This window comes from Danio rerio, chromosome 15, assembly GCF_049306965.1.
Source record: "Danio rerio strain Tuebingen ecotype United States chromosome 15, GRCz12tu, whole genome shotgun sequence".
NCBI classification, from domain to species: Eukaryota; Metazoa; Chordata; class Actinopteri; order Cypriniformes; family Danionidae; genus Danio; species Danio rerio.
Genome location: NC_133190.1, coordinates 45,178,323 through 45,192,500, shown reverse-complemented (window position 1 = coordinate 45,192,500; position 14,178 = coordinate 45,178,323). Strand labels below are relative to the sequence as shown.

At 34.4% G+C, this 14,178-nt stretch overlaps 1 protein-coding gene across 8 annotated transcripts in view; it reads right to left on the bottom strand.

The window, feature by feature from the left end:
• The window catches only part of tiam1b (TIAM Rac1 associated GEF 1b), a 209,110-nt gene that overhangs the window by 73,111 nt on the left and 121,821 nt on the right, over positions 1 to 14,178 (bottom strand). For all 8 annotated transcript variants that reach the window (XR_012391064.1, XR_012391061.1, XR_012391063.1 and 5 more), the window contains 3 exons: positions 11,468 to 11,572; positions 8,039 to 8,120; positions 4,853 to 4,939 (listed from right to left, as the gene is read on the bottom strand). Coding sequence is in view for 3 of the 8 variants with exons in the window: in XM_009291943.5 (XP_009290218.1) it covers positions 4,853 to 4,939; positions 8,039 to 8,120; positions 11,468 to 11,572 (274 nt within the window). In the remaining 5 variants the exon portion in view is untranslated. The remainder of the gene's footprint in view (positions 1 to 4,852; positions 4,940 to 8,038; positions 8,121 to 11,467; positions 11,573 to 14,178) is intronic.

The following is a 14,178-nucleotide window of genomic DNA, read 5'->3' as shown; positions in this document are numbered from 1 at the left end:
TGAATCTTTTTTCTCTACTTGGATTTATAGTAAATGCAGATGGATACAATAAATACATACATTTACAGCACACAGTATTGTTATTTAAAACTGAAATAATATACAACAAATGCATAAAACACCCATCTCTTATATATATATATATATATATATATATATATATATATATATATATATATATATATATATATATATAAGCATATATATTTAAATATATTTATGCATATATATTTTTAATTTTAAACATAAATTAGGATGAAATTATTAAATAAAACTAAAATTATAGTTAAATTAAAATGTAGTAAAATTATATAATTTCAGTTCTGTAATTTAAATTTATTTTATTAATTAAACTTACACTTACCGGCCACTTTATTAGGTACAACTGTCCCACTGCTCGCTATTGCAGATTTCTAATCAGTCAATCACATGCCAGCAACTGAATGCATTTAGGCATATAGAAATGGTCAAGGAGATCTGCTGCAGTTCAAACCGAGCATCAGAATGGGGAAGAAAGGGGATTTAGGTGACTTTGAACGTGGCATTGTTGTTGGTGCCAGACGAGCTGGTCTGAGTGTTTCAGAAACTGCTGATCTACTGGGATTTTCACGCACAACCATTTCTAGGGTTTACAGAGAATGGTATGAAAAAGAGAAAATTCCCAGTAAGCGGCAGTTCTGTGGGCGCAAATGGCTTGTTGATGCCAAAGGTCAGAGAAGAATGGCCAGACACGTTCCAGCTGATAGAAAGACAACAGTAACTTAAATAAGCACTCGTTACAACAGAGGACTGCAGAAGAGCATCTCTGAACACACAACACGTCCAACCTTGAGGCGGATGAGCTAAAACAGCAGAAGACCACACCGGGTGCCACTCCTGTCAGCTAAGAACAGGAAATTGGGACTACAATTAACACAGGCTCTCCAAAATTGGACAATAGAAGATTGGAAAAACGTTGCCTGGTCTGATGAGTCTCGATTTCTGCAGCAACATTTAGATGGTGGGGTCAGAATTTGGCATCAACAACATGAAAGCATGGATCCATCCTGCCTTGTATCAACAGTTTAGGCTGGTGTAATGGTGTTGGGGATATTTTCTTGGCAATCTTTGGGCTCATTAGTACCAATTGAGCATCGTGTCATACCACAGCTTACCTGAGTACTGTTGCTAACCATGTCCATCCTTTTATGACCATAGTGATCTTCAATCTTCTGATGGCTACCTCCAGCAGGTTAACACACCATGTCATAAAGCGTAAATCATCTCAGACTGCTTTCTTGAACATAACAATGAGTTCACTGTACTCAAATGGCCTCCACAGTCACCAGAGCTCAATCCAATAGAGCACCTTTTGGATGTGGTGAAAAAGAAGATTCGCATCATGGATGTGCAGCCGACTAATCTGCAGCAACTGCGTGATGCTTTCATGTCAATGTGAAACAAAATCTCTGAGGAATATTTACACTACCTTGTTGAATCTATTCCAAGAAAGATTAAAGCAGTTCTGAAGGCAAACAGGGGTCCAACACTGTACCTAATAAAGTGGCCGATGAGTGTATATGGTCATAAATCAGATATATTTTGTATGGGAGAAATGTTGAGTAGCAACTAACTGAAATGAAGTGAATATTACATAAATTGTAAAAGCTCATTCTCATATATGAAACAGTCTATTTTTACTCTATTTTGTAATTAATTCTGCTTTACATTCTTTACACAAATATTCAGTTTCACTTTGAAATATTTCATATGAATAATACAGCATGTCCTCATTGAAGTGAAGGCCGGCAGCAAAATAAATAGATGCAATAAAAAAAAAAAGGTCTGTAGCTTCTCGATTCGTCTTGCCTCTTCCCTTCAGCTTGTGGGTTTGACCCAGTTTTCTCGTCGATGTGAAATATCAGCAATAAACAACACCGATCACCCAGACATCACTCAGAGAGGGTTTGATTCAGTGTGCTCACAGTGTCTAGATGCAAACACAAGCCTGAAATGATGGTCATTTAAAGTGACCATATTCAATATTTTTGTCCTTTAAGCACATGTGTAATATTAGCTCATGGCTTGTGAAGAGAATTAAATGAATTCACAATATAAATACATTTCAAATTATTTCTATAGTATTTGTTACTGTAACCTTATTGTGTCTGTGTGCAAATTGCCCATTTATTGCACTAGAAAATATATTATTTTGATCAATCTTTTTCTAATATTTGTTATATTTTTATTGTTTTTTTATCTATCTATATCTTCATTCATTCATTTTCTTGTCGGCTTAGTCCCTTTATTAATCCGGGGTCGCCACAGCGGAATGAACCGCCAACTTATCCAGCAAGTTTTTACGCAGCGGATGCCCTTCCAGCCGCAACCCATCTCTGGGAAACATTCACACACTTCGGACAATTTAGCCTACCCAATTCACCTGTATGGATGTCTTTGGGGGAAACTGGAGCACCCGGAGAAAACCCACGCGAAGGCAGGGAGAACATGCAAACTCCACACAGAAACGCCAACTGAGCCGAGGTTCGAACCAGCGACCTTCTTGCTGTGAGGCGACAGCACTACCTACTGCGCCACTGCCTCGCCCCCTATTTATATCTATATATTGTAATTGTATATAATTTGTATATATGCTGTGGTGAAAAATAAGTATTGTACATGTCATGTTTTTTTCTGGGAGTAATATTCGCTGTTGACATAAAAATTGAACCAGATTTGGGTAAAAACCCAAACAATACAAGCATAAAAATAAAACTAAACAAACAAATCTGAAAAATGATGTGTAATAAAAATGGAATGACAAGATGAGAAAGTTTCCCAGAGATGGGTTGCGGCTGGAAGGGCATCCGCTGCGTAAAAACTTGCTGGATAAGCTGTCGATTCATTCTGCTGTGGCGACCCCGGATTAATAAAGGGACTAAGCCGACAAGAAAATGAATGAATGAAGATGAGAAAGTACTGAACTACTGAAATGTATTTAATGCTTTGTATAAAAGGCTTTTTTTTGGTGAAGTCACATCACATGCATTGCTCAGGTGTGAGTTTTTCACAGACCTTGATGGGGAATTCATTGTGTCTTAATGAACTTCTGATGAATTTATTGCTCTCATTTATATGCTTATTTGAGTGGTTTCAGTATTATTATTATGTGTCTATTAAATACCACAATGAGAGTAGATGTATGGAAGTAAGATCGTAAGGGCACTTGCGTTCTGTTTCGTGTGCGACTCATGATTATACACATCTGCACACTCAGACATGCGCCCACGCTCAGTTGCAATGACTTCAGAAATATGATGACCCTAAAACTGGCCGTGAACTTCAGACTTACAGTTGACAGCTCAAGGTATAGTCAACTAGATATATTGCTGAGCATTGTTTTTTTCTGATTTGCCACATTTGAAGTAGAAATTAAAGACCTTAAATGGTCATGGGGAGGATCCCTAAAAAAGGGAGGTTCTATTGGTGGTTAGGAAATTACTCAACTGACCATGGGGAGGGAGCACATGTGAGATTTGAAATCCCATGAGTGGAGAAGCTAATTCAGGTGCGTTAATGTGTAAATTTGGGTGGAGTGATAAAACAAAGAAATGTATCTAACTGTGTGCTAGCCTATACTCATCAGACACTCGAACGACCTGTCTCTGTTGTTACTCATGCTGTAACAATACACTACTTTGCCTAAAAACTCCGGAGATCTCAGACTTTGTTAAGTTTTGAAAACTTTGACTTAGAAACTTAATATATTTTGCAGACCAGAATCTTTTTTTCACAACAACTTCAACAGAGTGTAAAAACCTTGATGGCTCTGTGGGTCTCGTCTATCAAATCTGATCTTTTTTTTAATTCTATATTGGATTCAATTCAGGTGATTGGCTGGGCCATTCTACAGCTTAATTTTTCTTTCTCTGAAATCATTTGAGATTTACAGCTTCTGTCTGGGCTTACCATGCCTTTTTACACCCTCCTTTCTTCGTGTGTTCAATAATTTTCCCTGCATCGTTTTATTTTATTACACATAATTTAATTTGTAATCTAATTAGATTTGTTTTATTTGCACTTATGGATTTCTTTGGTTGTTACCAACATCCGGTGAAAATTTCAACTCAACGGCACCTACGTATGTAAACTAAAATAAAGACACCTAAATAAGTTTTCTGAGACAAATAGTGCCATGTTCAACACTTATTTTCCCTGCTGTATATATAGTTTAAGTACATTTTATTGACAGCTTGCTTTTATTATATTATTAATGTAGATGTACTGTGAACATTATATGTATTATACATACGCTTTTATTATCTTTATTTAATAAACTCATTTTAACATTGGGATTATTTTATTGCTTGTCTAGAAATACTTTTAACCCTTTGATTTTATTATTATTGTTTTTTATTATTATTATTATTTTCTTTTTATTGTTGTGTACATTTACTGTCTCACATTTTTTTGATACCACTCATCTACAGTATAAGTACATGCTAAACTAAAATTACTATAATACAAATAGACAAACAAAATAAATCAAAAGAGCCAGAAAAACGCTGTTTTGCATGATACGTTCCCTGTAATGCACATGTAGGTACAGCACTTCAGTGAATCCCCCTATAATGATCTCTCTGATTCCCTTTATCTTCTGTCATTATGGAGAGTTTAGAAGAGCTGAGGGTAAATCTGCAATCTCTGGCTCTCAGAAAGCCCACAGAGCTGACAACATGTTACATAACACCAGGAGCACAGCGCAGATATCAGCAATTACAGCAGTGGCAGAACGGACTGAGAGGGAAAAGAACAGAAGAAAAGCAGGAGACGGGGTGAAACAGAAAGAGAATGTAATTAGGAGCTAATGAACCTTTAGCGAAGGCTAATCCTCCAGCTCTCACGTCAGTGATGTAGAGCTGCTGAACGCCGTCCTCCTCCACCACAGAGATGGAGAAACCTGTCAAACACACACATAAGCACACACGTCATAATCAAGCTTAATCTGGGATCAAACCTTGAGGGGTTTGAACCTACAACCTTACAGTAAGAAGGTCAGATCATTAAAGGGACAGGATCATCAAAAATGCTTAATTATGACATCATTTATTCCCCATTTTATTCCCTATTATTACCATTTTATTTTCCCAGACATGGGTTGCGGTTGGAAGGGCATCCGCTGCGTAAAAAACTTGCTGGATAAGTTGGTGGTTCATTCCGCTGTGGTGACCCCGGATTAATAAAGGAACTAAGCCGACAAGAAAGTGAATGAATGAATGAATTACCATTTTATTCCCCATTTTATATTCATGTGACATCATTTATTCCCCATTTTATGCTTTGTTTTTGTTCTGCCTTGGAAAAATACGTGTGAATACATGTGAAACATTTCCATTTCCATTTGTACACAAATATTTGTATAATCTGAAATAATTTTTTTTAACTAATATCTTATCAAAGGGCACCTATGATGAAAATCATCTTTTGTAAGCCGTTAGGATATAACTGTGTGCAGGTATAGTGTGTCCACAGTCATATTGGGGTTATAGAAACACAATGAGCCCTATCATACATCCGGCGCAGTGTGCCGCAAGGTGTGGCGCAATAGTCTTTTGCTAGTTTCAGCTTGGCGCAAGAGTCGTTTTGAGGCGTTGCGCTACGCTTTTTAAATAGCAAATGCATTAGCGCTCATATGTGCGCCCATAGGCGTTCTGGTCTAAAAAGGGAGGCGTTCTGAGGCGAACTGCTGGCTTGTTGCTATTTTGAGAAACTATAATAGATTTTTTATTAGACCAAAACTAACCCGGTCTAAACTCCGGCGCAGAGTTGCGCCTCGCTTACACACTGCTTAATACGCACAAGAGAGCAATAGGCAAACATCTTTACATATGAAAAAATTTAAATATTAAGGATATATATAGGATATAATAAGAATAGATATAGAATATAAATATAAAGGATTAAAATATTACAAAACATATTATTTTCTAGCCTACATAAATATGAAAAATCACTGCTTTTATGTCTTCTTCATCTCGGGAGGCTTTTTTAGTTCATTCATAACAATTTGCCTTTGTATAATGTTATTATTATTAGCAGTATTATTTATTATATCCATATTTATATTTGTTTTATTAAAAACAAGCTTAGATTTGCCCACCTGTCAGGTTTTAGACCATATGGGGCAAATCGTGTGTTTTAGGATATAACTCAGGTTTTTAAGCACACTTCATTATTATTGTTCATTTATTCGTTTGCTGGAAATTAGAAGTGAATTTAGAAATAGTTTTGAAACGAATATTTGCGCTTAACAAACAAAAGTATTTATTTATAGACTAATTGATGTCTGTGCATAAAGGTTCCCTATCCAAGAGCGAAAGTAGATCCATTATCTCTCATTCTCACGCAGTAGATGCTCTGTTTAACTGTTTTCTGTTAAAAATCTGTTAACTGTTTACTGTTTGCTTGTGAAATGCTCAGTTTTTCCACTTAGACTTACTTTGCGTCCTGTAAATAGCGAATGCGCTTATGGCGCAACGCAGCTGGGTCTTAAAGGGAAAGGGAGATGAGACTGTAATTGGTTTATTCTCAAAACACACCTATAGCTCATTAATAAAATAAACTCAACCCTTTTAGACCATGCGCCACGGCGCAAAACGGATTTTCCCGTCCTTAAATTAGCAAAAATGCGTTCTGCCCTGAAAGCGTTTGCGCCCTGCGTTTTGCGCTCTGCGCATGGACCATCAAAATAGAGCCAAATAAGTCTCTTTTTTTATTTCCTGACATTAAAATAGGATCCAAATCCCTCCCATTTTGAGGCCGACTGCAACGTGACGTAGGAGTTTGGTATCCCCACCCACTAATTTGATTGACAGACGTGTAGTAACATGTCCTAGTAGTAACACATGCAATCATATCAACAAGACAGGGCGTGCAGAAAGCAACCAGGATCAAAAGATCTGTTCAGCTTTCTGTGATCATCTGCACCTCAACAATGAGTTTTACAAGTTTAAATCGTTTTTAAAACAGTACTAGTTTGTAATAGAAACAATAAAATCGCTATGTAATTCATCACCACAGCCGCATGTCAGTTCAATTATAAAAGACTACCCAGGCTCATTCTGAAAATGTAGCCCCGTGGATGTTTCTGGAGACAGCGAAATACGTCCCGGGAGGTACATATTTGTGCAGTTTTTGTTTGCAAGAATCCGAATCGTGAGCGCCCGCGCTGTATATAGTAAATAACGAATAAATAAGAGTAATAAAATCAGCTTATACAACTTAATGTATAAACTATTAACACACAAGTGGCCCAGCCAGGACTTGAACCAGCAACCTTCTTCAGTAATTCAATAATACATTAATAAAATAAATGTAATTACTGATAATAAACAAACTAAATAAATTAATGTAAAGCAATAAAATCAGCTTTTACAGCTTAATGTATAAATTATAAACTTATAAAATGCGTGTATCTGTTAACAATATTATTCTTAGTAAATAAAATAAAATACTTTAAGAGTTTGAAATTAACTAAACTAACATTTAATAAATAAAAATTATATATATATAAAAAATATGTATATATATATATATATATATATATATATATATATATATATATATATATATATATATATTTATTTATATATATATATATATATATATATATATATATATATATATATATATATATATATATATATATATATATATATATATATATAATTATATTATATATAATTATATTAGTCCCTCCCCCAATTTCTTTTATATTTGTGGCCTAAAATTGATTTTAGAAACGTGACAGCTTTGTGACGGTTTTTCTAAACAATGAAAGAGACTGACATAAGTGAGCAGCATATTTCTCAAAACTACAATCCATGGCATTATATATAAACATTTAAATAAAGGAATATGGGGGGAAATGACCCTAAGCTGACATCATGCTTATACATTTAATATTTACAGCCAACACAGCATATAAAACATATGCATTAGCCAATAAACCATATGTAGGCTATAAAACAGACATGATGAAGACATGATAATTTCTCACCATAGCCGATCATGCAGGATTCATCCCGATCAAATTGGATCACCTTCCTGATCTTACAGCACAGCTCGATTTCCTTATACAGCTGTAATGAAAAACATTCTTCATTAATATTCCTCTCAACACAACTCTGATATCTCACATTTCACACACACGGGATGGTGTGAAAGGGCGAGGGTGAGGAAATACAGGTGGCATTTTCCTGTATGTTTCTTTATTATCGATCATGTCTGACCCGGACACACAAAACATTATAAATGAAGACGGCTGCACAACTGCTAAGAATGATGGATGTAGAGTAAAGCTTCAAAACAAAGCATTCGTTTGATCACAGCGTGGCTGTTTTCCAGTTAAAAGAAAAGGAAAATGCTTTTAGGCTTAGCTATATAGATCAAAATCACATATCTCAGTATTTTAGTTTTATTTAATAATAATGATTAAACCATATTTTGCTGAATGTGTTTCTGTGCGGGTCTTGAATTGTTTAGGCCTGTTATGAATACATAAACTACACAAAAACTGCCAGTAGGTGAAGGCAAGTCTCTGTATTAATGAGTGATTCACTGATTCATTTGTTCAAATTATTTATTCTTAATGGCTGAGAAAAAAATCAAGTGACTGTCTTTATGAAAGGATCATTGACTAAATGATTGATCCATTTAAAAATGAATCATCTGAAAAAGTGATTCACTGAATCATTTGTTCAATTATTCATTCTAAATATCTGAGAAACAAAGGAAGTGACTGTATTCATGAATGGATCACTGACGGAATGATTCGTCCTGTTAGAAATAATAATTTGCACAAGTGATTCACTGAATCATGATTCACTCAAACTATTCTGAAATGCTGACAAAAAAGCAAGTGACTGACTTTATGAATTAATCCTTTACTGAATGATTCATCGATTTAGAATGAAATTTTTTATATGAGTGATTTATTGAATTATTCATTCAAGTGAGTCAAATGGCTGAGAAAGAAAGCAATCAACTATATTTATACATGGATCGCTGACTGAATGATTCATCTATTTAGAATGAATCATTTAAATGAGTGATTCACTTCATTGTTCAATCAAACAATTCATCCTTAAATGCTGGCTGTTTCTCAATTCCAAGAACGCAGAGAACGGACTTGCGTTCTTGTGGAGACCGGTCTTGCCAAGTGTCCTCGGAAGAACGAACTCAGGAGACCGCGAGGACAGAGAACGCGTCCTTTGAGAAATGGGATGCTGCGTTCTTCCTGATGGTCATGTGACCTTCACGCGTTTTAAATGGAAATTATTTAAACATTACAGCAGTCAAACAATGATTTATTGTTTCCCCCCTCTTCAAAATATATATTTTGCATAAAAACATTAGAAATATACTCTGCACAATATAAATAAAACAGATTTTAATACGAATTTCAGCAAACAAACAACTCTTAACGTGTTTATTCCTTTATTAAGATGTTCATGTTAATGTTTACTTGCACCGTTTCATTTAGGGAAACTCCTGAGGTAAATAAGTGATATCTCTGAATCTTTAATAATAAATCTAAATAAAATGCTGCGCTTCCCACCCCCAGTCGCAATGACTTCTGGGGCTTCCAGAGCAAGTTCGGTGCTCAAGTCAGCATCAGTGCGTCCTCGATATCAAGAACACATCCGGGAAGTTTCACGCGTCCTCCGTACTTGCGGTCTTGAGTATTGGAACTGAACTTAGGCAGCTGATGATGACGTTGCACGAGAACACAAGGACGCAAGACCGCTGAAGAACGCATATTGAGAAACAGCCGCTGAGAAACAAAGCAAGCGACTGTCTTTATAAATGAATCACTGATTATATGATTTATCCATTTAGAATTATTCACTGAATCATTCATTCAAATGATTCATTCTTAATGGCCGAGAAAGCAAGTGGCTGTCTCCGTTAATGGGTTACTGATGGAATAATTAATCCATTTAAAATTAAGAATTTGAACAAGTGATTCACTGAATCATTAACGCAAACAATTCATTCTTAATTGCTGAAAAGCATATCAAGCAACTGTCTTTAAAATGAGTCACTGACTGATTGATTCATCCATTAAGAATGAATCAATTTAAAGAGTGATTCACTGAATTGTTTATCAAATCAATGAATTCTTAAATGCTTAGGAACAAAGCAAGCGACTGTCTTTATGGATGGATCACTGACTAAATGATTCATCTATATAGAATGAACCATTTGAATGAGTGATCACTGAATCGTTCATTTACATGATTCCTGCCCTAAAACTAAAATGCAAAGCAAGCTAATGTCTTTATAAATAGATCACTAACTTAATGATTAATCCATTTAGAATAAATCATTTGAATGAGTGATTTACTGAATCATTAAATCCCTAAATCATACTTTCAATTGATTCTTTCTTAAATGTTTAGAAACAAATCAAGCGAGTGTCTTTATAAATGTATCACTGACTGAATGATTTATCTATTTATAATGAATCATCTGAATGAGTGATTCACTAAATTGTTTATTCAAACAATTTAATCTTAAATGCTAAAAAGCAAAGCAAGCTACTGTATTTATAAATGGATCACTGACTTAATGATTCATCCATTTTGAATGAATCATTTGAATGACTGATTTAATGAATCATTAATTTAAATGATTCATTCTAAACGTCTAAGACACAAGGCAAGTGACTGTCTTTAAGAATGGATCACTGACTGAAAGATTCATCCATTTAGAATTAATCAATTGAATGAGTGCTTTACTGACTCTTTCGTTCAAACAATCGATTCTAAATGCTAAGAAGCAAAGCAAGAGACATGCATTTAGAACGAATCATTTGAATTAATAATTCAATATATCACTGATTCAAACAATTTAATCTTAAATGCTTAGAAGCAAAGCAAGATTTATAAATGGATCACTGCCTGAATGATTCATTCATTTAGAATAAATCATTTGAATGAGTGATTCCCTAAATGCTGAGAAACAAAGCAAGTGACTTTATGAATGAATCGTTGACTGACTCAATTCACTCAAAATGATTCAATTCACTCATTCAGTGAGAAAACACAGCAATATTGAAATGAGATGCACAATGTTCTGCTTTGCCTTTGTAGGTATTTTGTAGTTAATTTGGCAAAACAAAAAAGGCAAAACAGTTTTATAAATCTATCTCTTTATATCACACTTACACATGTGCACATAAAGTCAGCCAATACAATGTTAACACAATCATCACTATATTATCATAGACGATAAATATCTTGCACCCCTAATAATGGCACGAGCACAACTTTTTCTTTTGTGCCTCACAGAAGATTCTGTTATTACGAGGAGAAAGAGAGGAAGAGAAAAGGTGTTTGGATGAAGTGTGATGTCCCAGCAGGATGAAAGTAATGCGAGCGCATCCAACCAGCGGGAGGGAGAGCCACTTTAACCAAAAACCTACCAGATCGTAAATATCCTCCTCTGGTTTGGGGATGTAGAACTGCACTTGGTTCTCAATGAGGAACTTAAGGCGCACGTAGTGTTTAGTGGCGTCCAGTTGGTGAGCCTGCAAAGAGAGATGAAAGAGACACGTGTTAAATGGGTGAAGACATGTCACTGGGCTGTGTCTTCATCTTAGTGCTCCAGATGGACAGGAATCACACGCTAAAAAGCTCCAAACGCTCATATGAGAGAGAGGAAAATGTTTTTTGCTATGGCTCATAATGCTTTGAATTTATGGGAGTAAATGTCGTTAAACTGTAAACAATCGGTGAAGTGTTTTATAAAAACTGAGTGCATTAAGATGTCATTTCACACTTAAAGTAGGCCTATTTTGCAAAATCACTTTTATAAGAGGTTTTAAACCAGTTGAGTGGCAACAGTGAGTGAACATAAGCAGCTTCTAATGGTAAAAATGTTTTGATTCTATTTGCTATAATCACACTTGATAGAAACAGTCTGCAGAAACACTTTGATTGACACGCTCCCTTTGTACATGTCATCAGAGGGGTGAAGCCCCGCCCATTAGTGACCATCTCTCCCTCATTAGCATAGGATATCATTTATTCATTTTCCTTCGGCTTAGTCTCTGATTTATCAGAGGTCAACACAGTGGAATGATCCACCAACTTTTCCAGCATATACTTTATGCAGCTGATCCCTTTCCAGCCGCATTACATTTGTTAAGTTGTGTGATACGAAGGTTAATACAAAAAAATAAAAAAACAAAGGAAATAATCTTTGATCCCAAGTGTGTTGTCGAGCATTTACCAGTGTTTGTACATAGTCAAGAAATCAACAAGATACAGTCATACAAGTATTTGAGAATTTACATACAGTTGAAGTCAGAATTATTAGCCCCCCTGAAATATTAGCCGCCCTGTTTTTTTTTATTTCTGTTTAAGGGAGAGCAGATTTGTTCAGCACATTTCTGAACATAATAGTTTTAATAACTCATCTCTAATTACTGATTTATTTTATCTTTGTCATGATGACAGTAAATAATATTTGACTTGATATTTTTCAAGACACTTCTATACAGCTTAAAGTGACATTTAAAGGCTTAACTAGGTTAATTAGGTTAACTAGGCAGGTTAGGGTAATTAGGCTAGTTGTTGTATAATGATGGTTTGTTCAGTAGACTATCGGAAAACGAATTAGCTTAAAGGGGCAAATAATTTTGACCTTAAAATGTTTTTAAAAAAATTTAAAAACTGCTTATATTCTAGCCGAAATAAAACAAATAAGACTTTCTCCAGAAGAAAAAAATATTATCAGACATACTGTGAAAATTTCCTTGCTCTGTTAAACATAATTTGGGAAATATTTAAAAAAGAAAAATAAATTCAAAGGGGGGCTAATAATTCTGACTTCAACCGTAGGTAGGTCTCTAACATGGGACACTCACGTAAATTGGATTTGTGTAAAGCTTCACCAAAGACTCTATTTTCTACGAAGGTTAGGGTTCTACGTTGTTGACAAGAAAATCATCTCCTTATTTTATCAGGCTGTATCTGAGAGTGTCATCAGGTATGGTCTATCTACATAGTAGGGCAATCTTTCTGTAAATCTAAAATTAAAATTTATTATTATTATCAGAATTGCTATGAGACTAATAGGATCAGAAACCTTTACTAATATTCAAACACTTTGCTCGCAATGCACGTTAAATAAAGCGAAAAGAATTTTAAACAATCCATCCCATGTTCTCTTCCCATTTTATGATCTTTTACCTTCCGGTAGACGATACAGAACCGATTTAAGAACTCTTTTAACCCAGTGTCAATCAGACTGTTGAAAACTAATCGATAGTCTAAATTACGTTTTAATTGTATGTAATCCCTTTGCAGGGTTGCTTATTTTATAATTTTTTATTGTGTCAGAACTTGCTGAAGTGCTCTGTGGGTCTACAGAAGATTTCCCCTTGAGGGACAATAAAGTATACAAACAAACAAACAAACAAACAAACAAACAAACTCATTATTGAGAAACACCAATCAGACCCCCTAGATAATTTTTGTGTTAGTTTTAGCAAAATTATTATTTTGTGGTGATAATTCGCAGACAGTTTTGCAATTTAATATATATATATATATATATATATATATATATATATATATATATATATATATATATATATATATATAAATATATATATATATATATATATATATATAAAGATAAAAATGTGTGTGTGTGTGTGTATATAAAAAGATAAAAATGTGTGTGTGTGTGTGTATATGTATAAAAAGATAAAAATGTGTGTGTGTGTGTGTGTATAAAAAGATAAAAATATGTGTGTGTCTGTATGTGTGTGTGTGTGTGTGTGTGTGTGTGTATATATATATATATATATATATATATATATATATATATATATATATATATATATATATATATATATATATATATATATATATATATATATATACTTATCTTATTTACCATATTTGGTGGGGTAACCTACTATGTTAGGTGTGCAATCTGACGTAATGATAATGACCAAATCATAAAAATAAAGCTTCTTTATTTTGGCCTCTTGTCAAGACGAGATCTAAAACAGATCTAAAACGGAAGGGATTAATCCAAAAGAGGGTTGTATAACTTATTTTTATCCACAATCTTATTTTCTTATTTTCTCTTTCTCAGATTTCACTCCTGGATGATCTGACA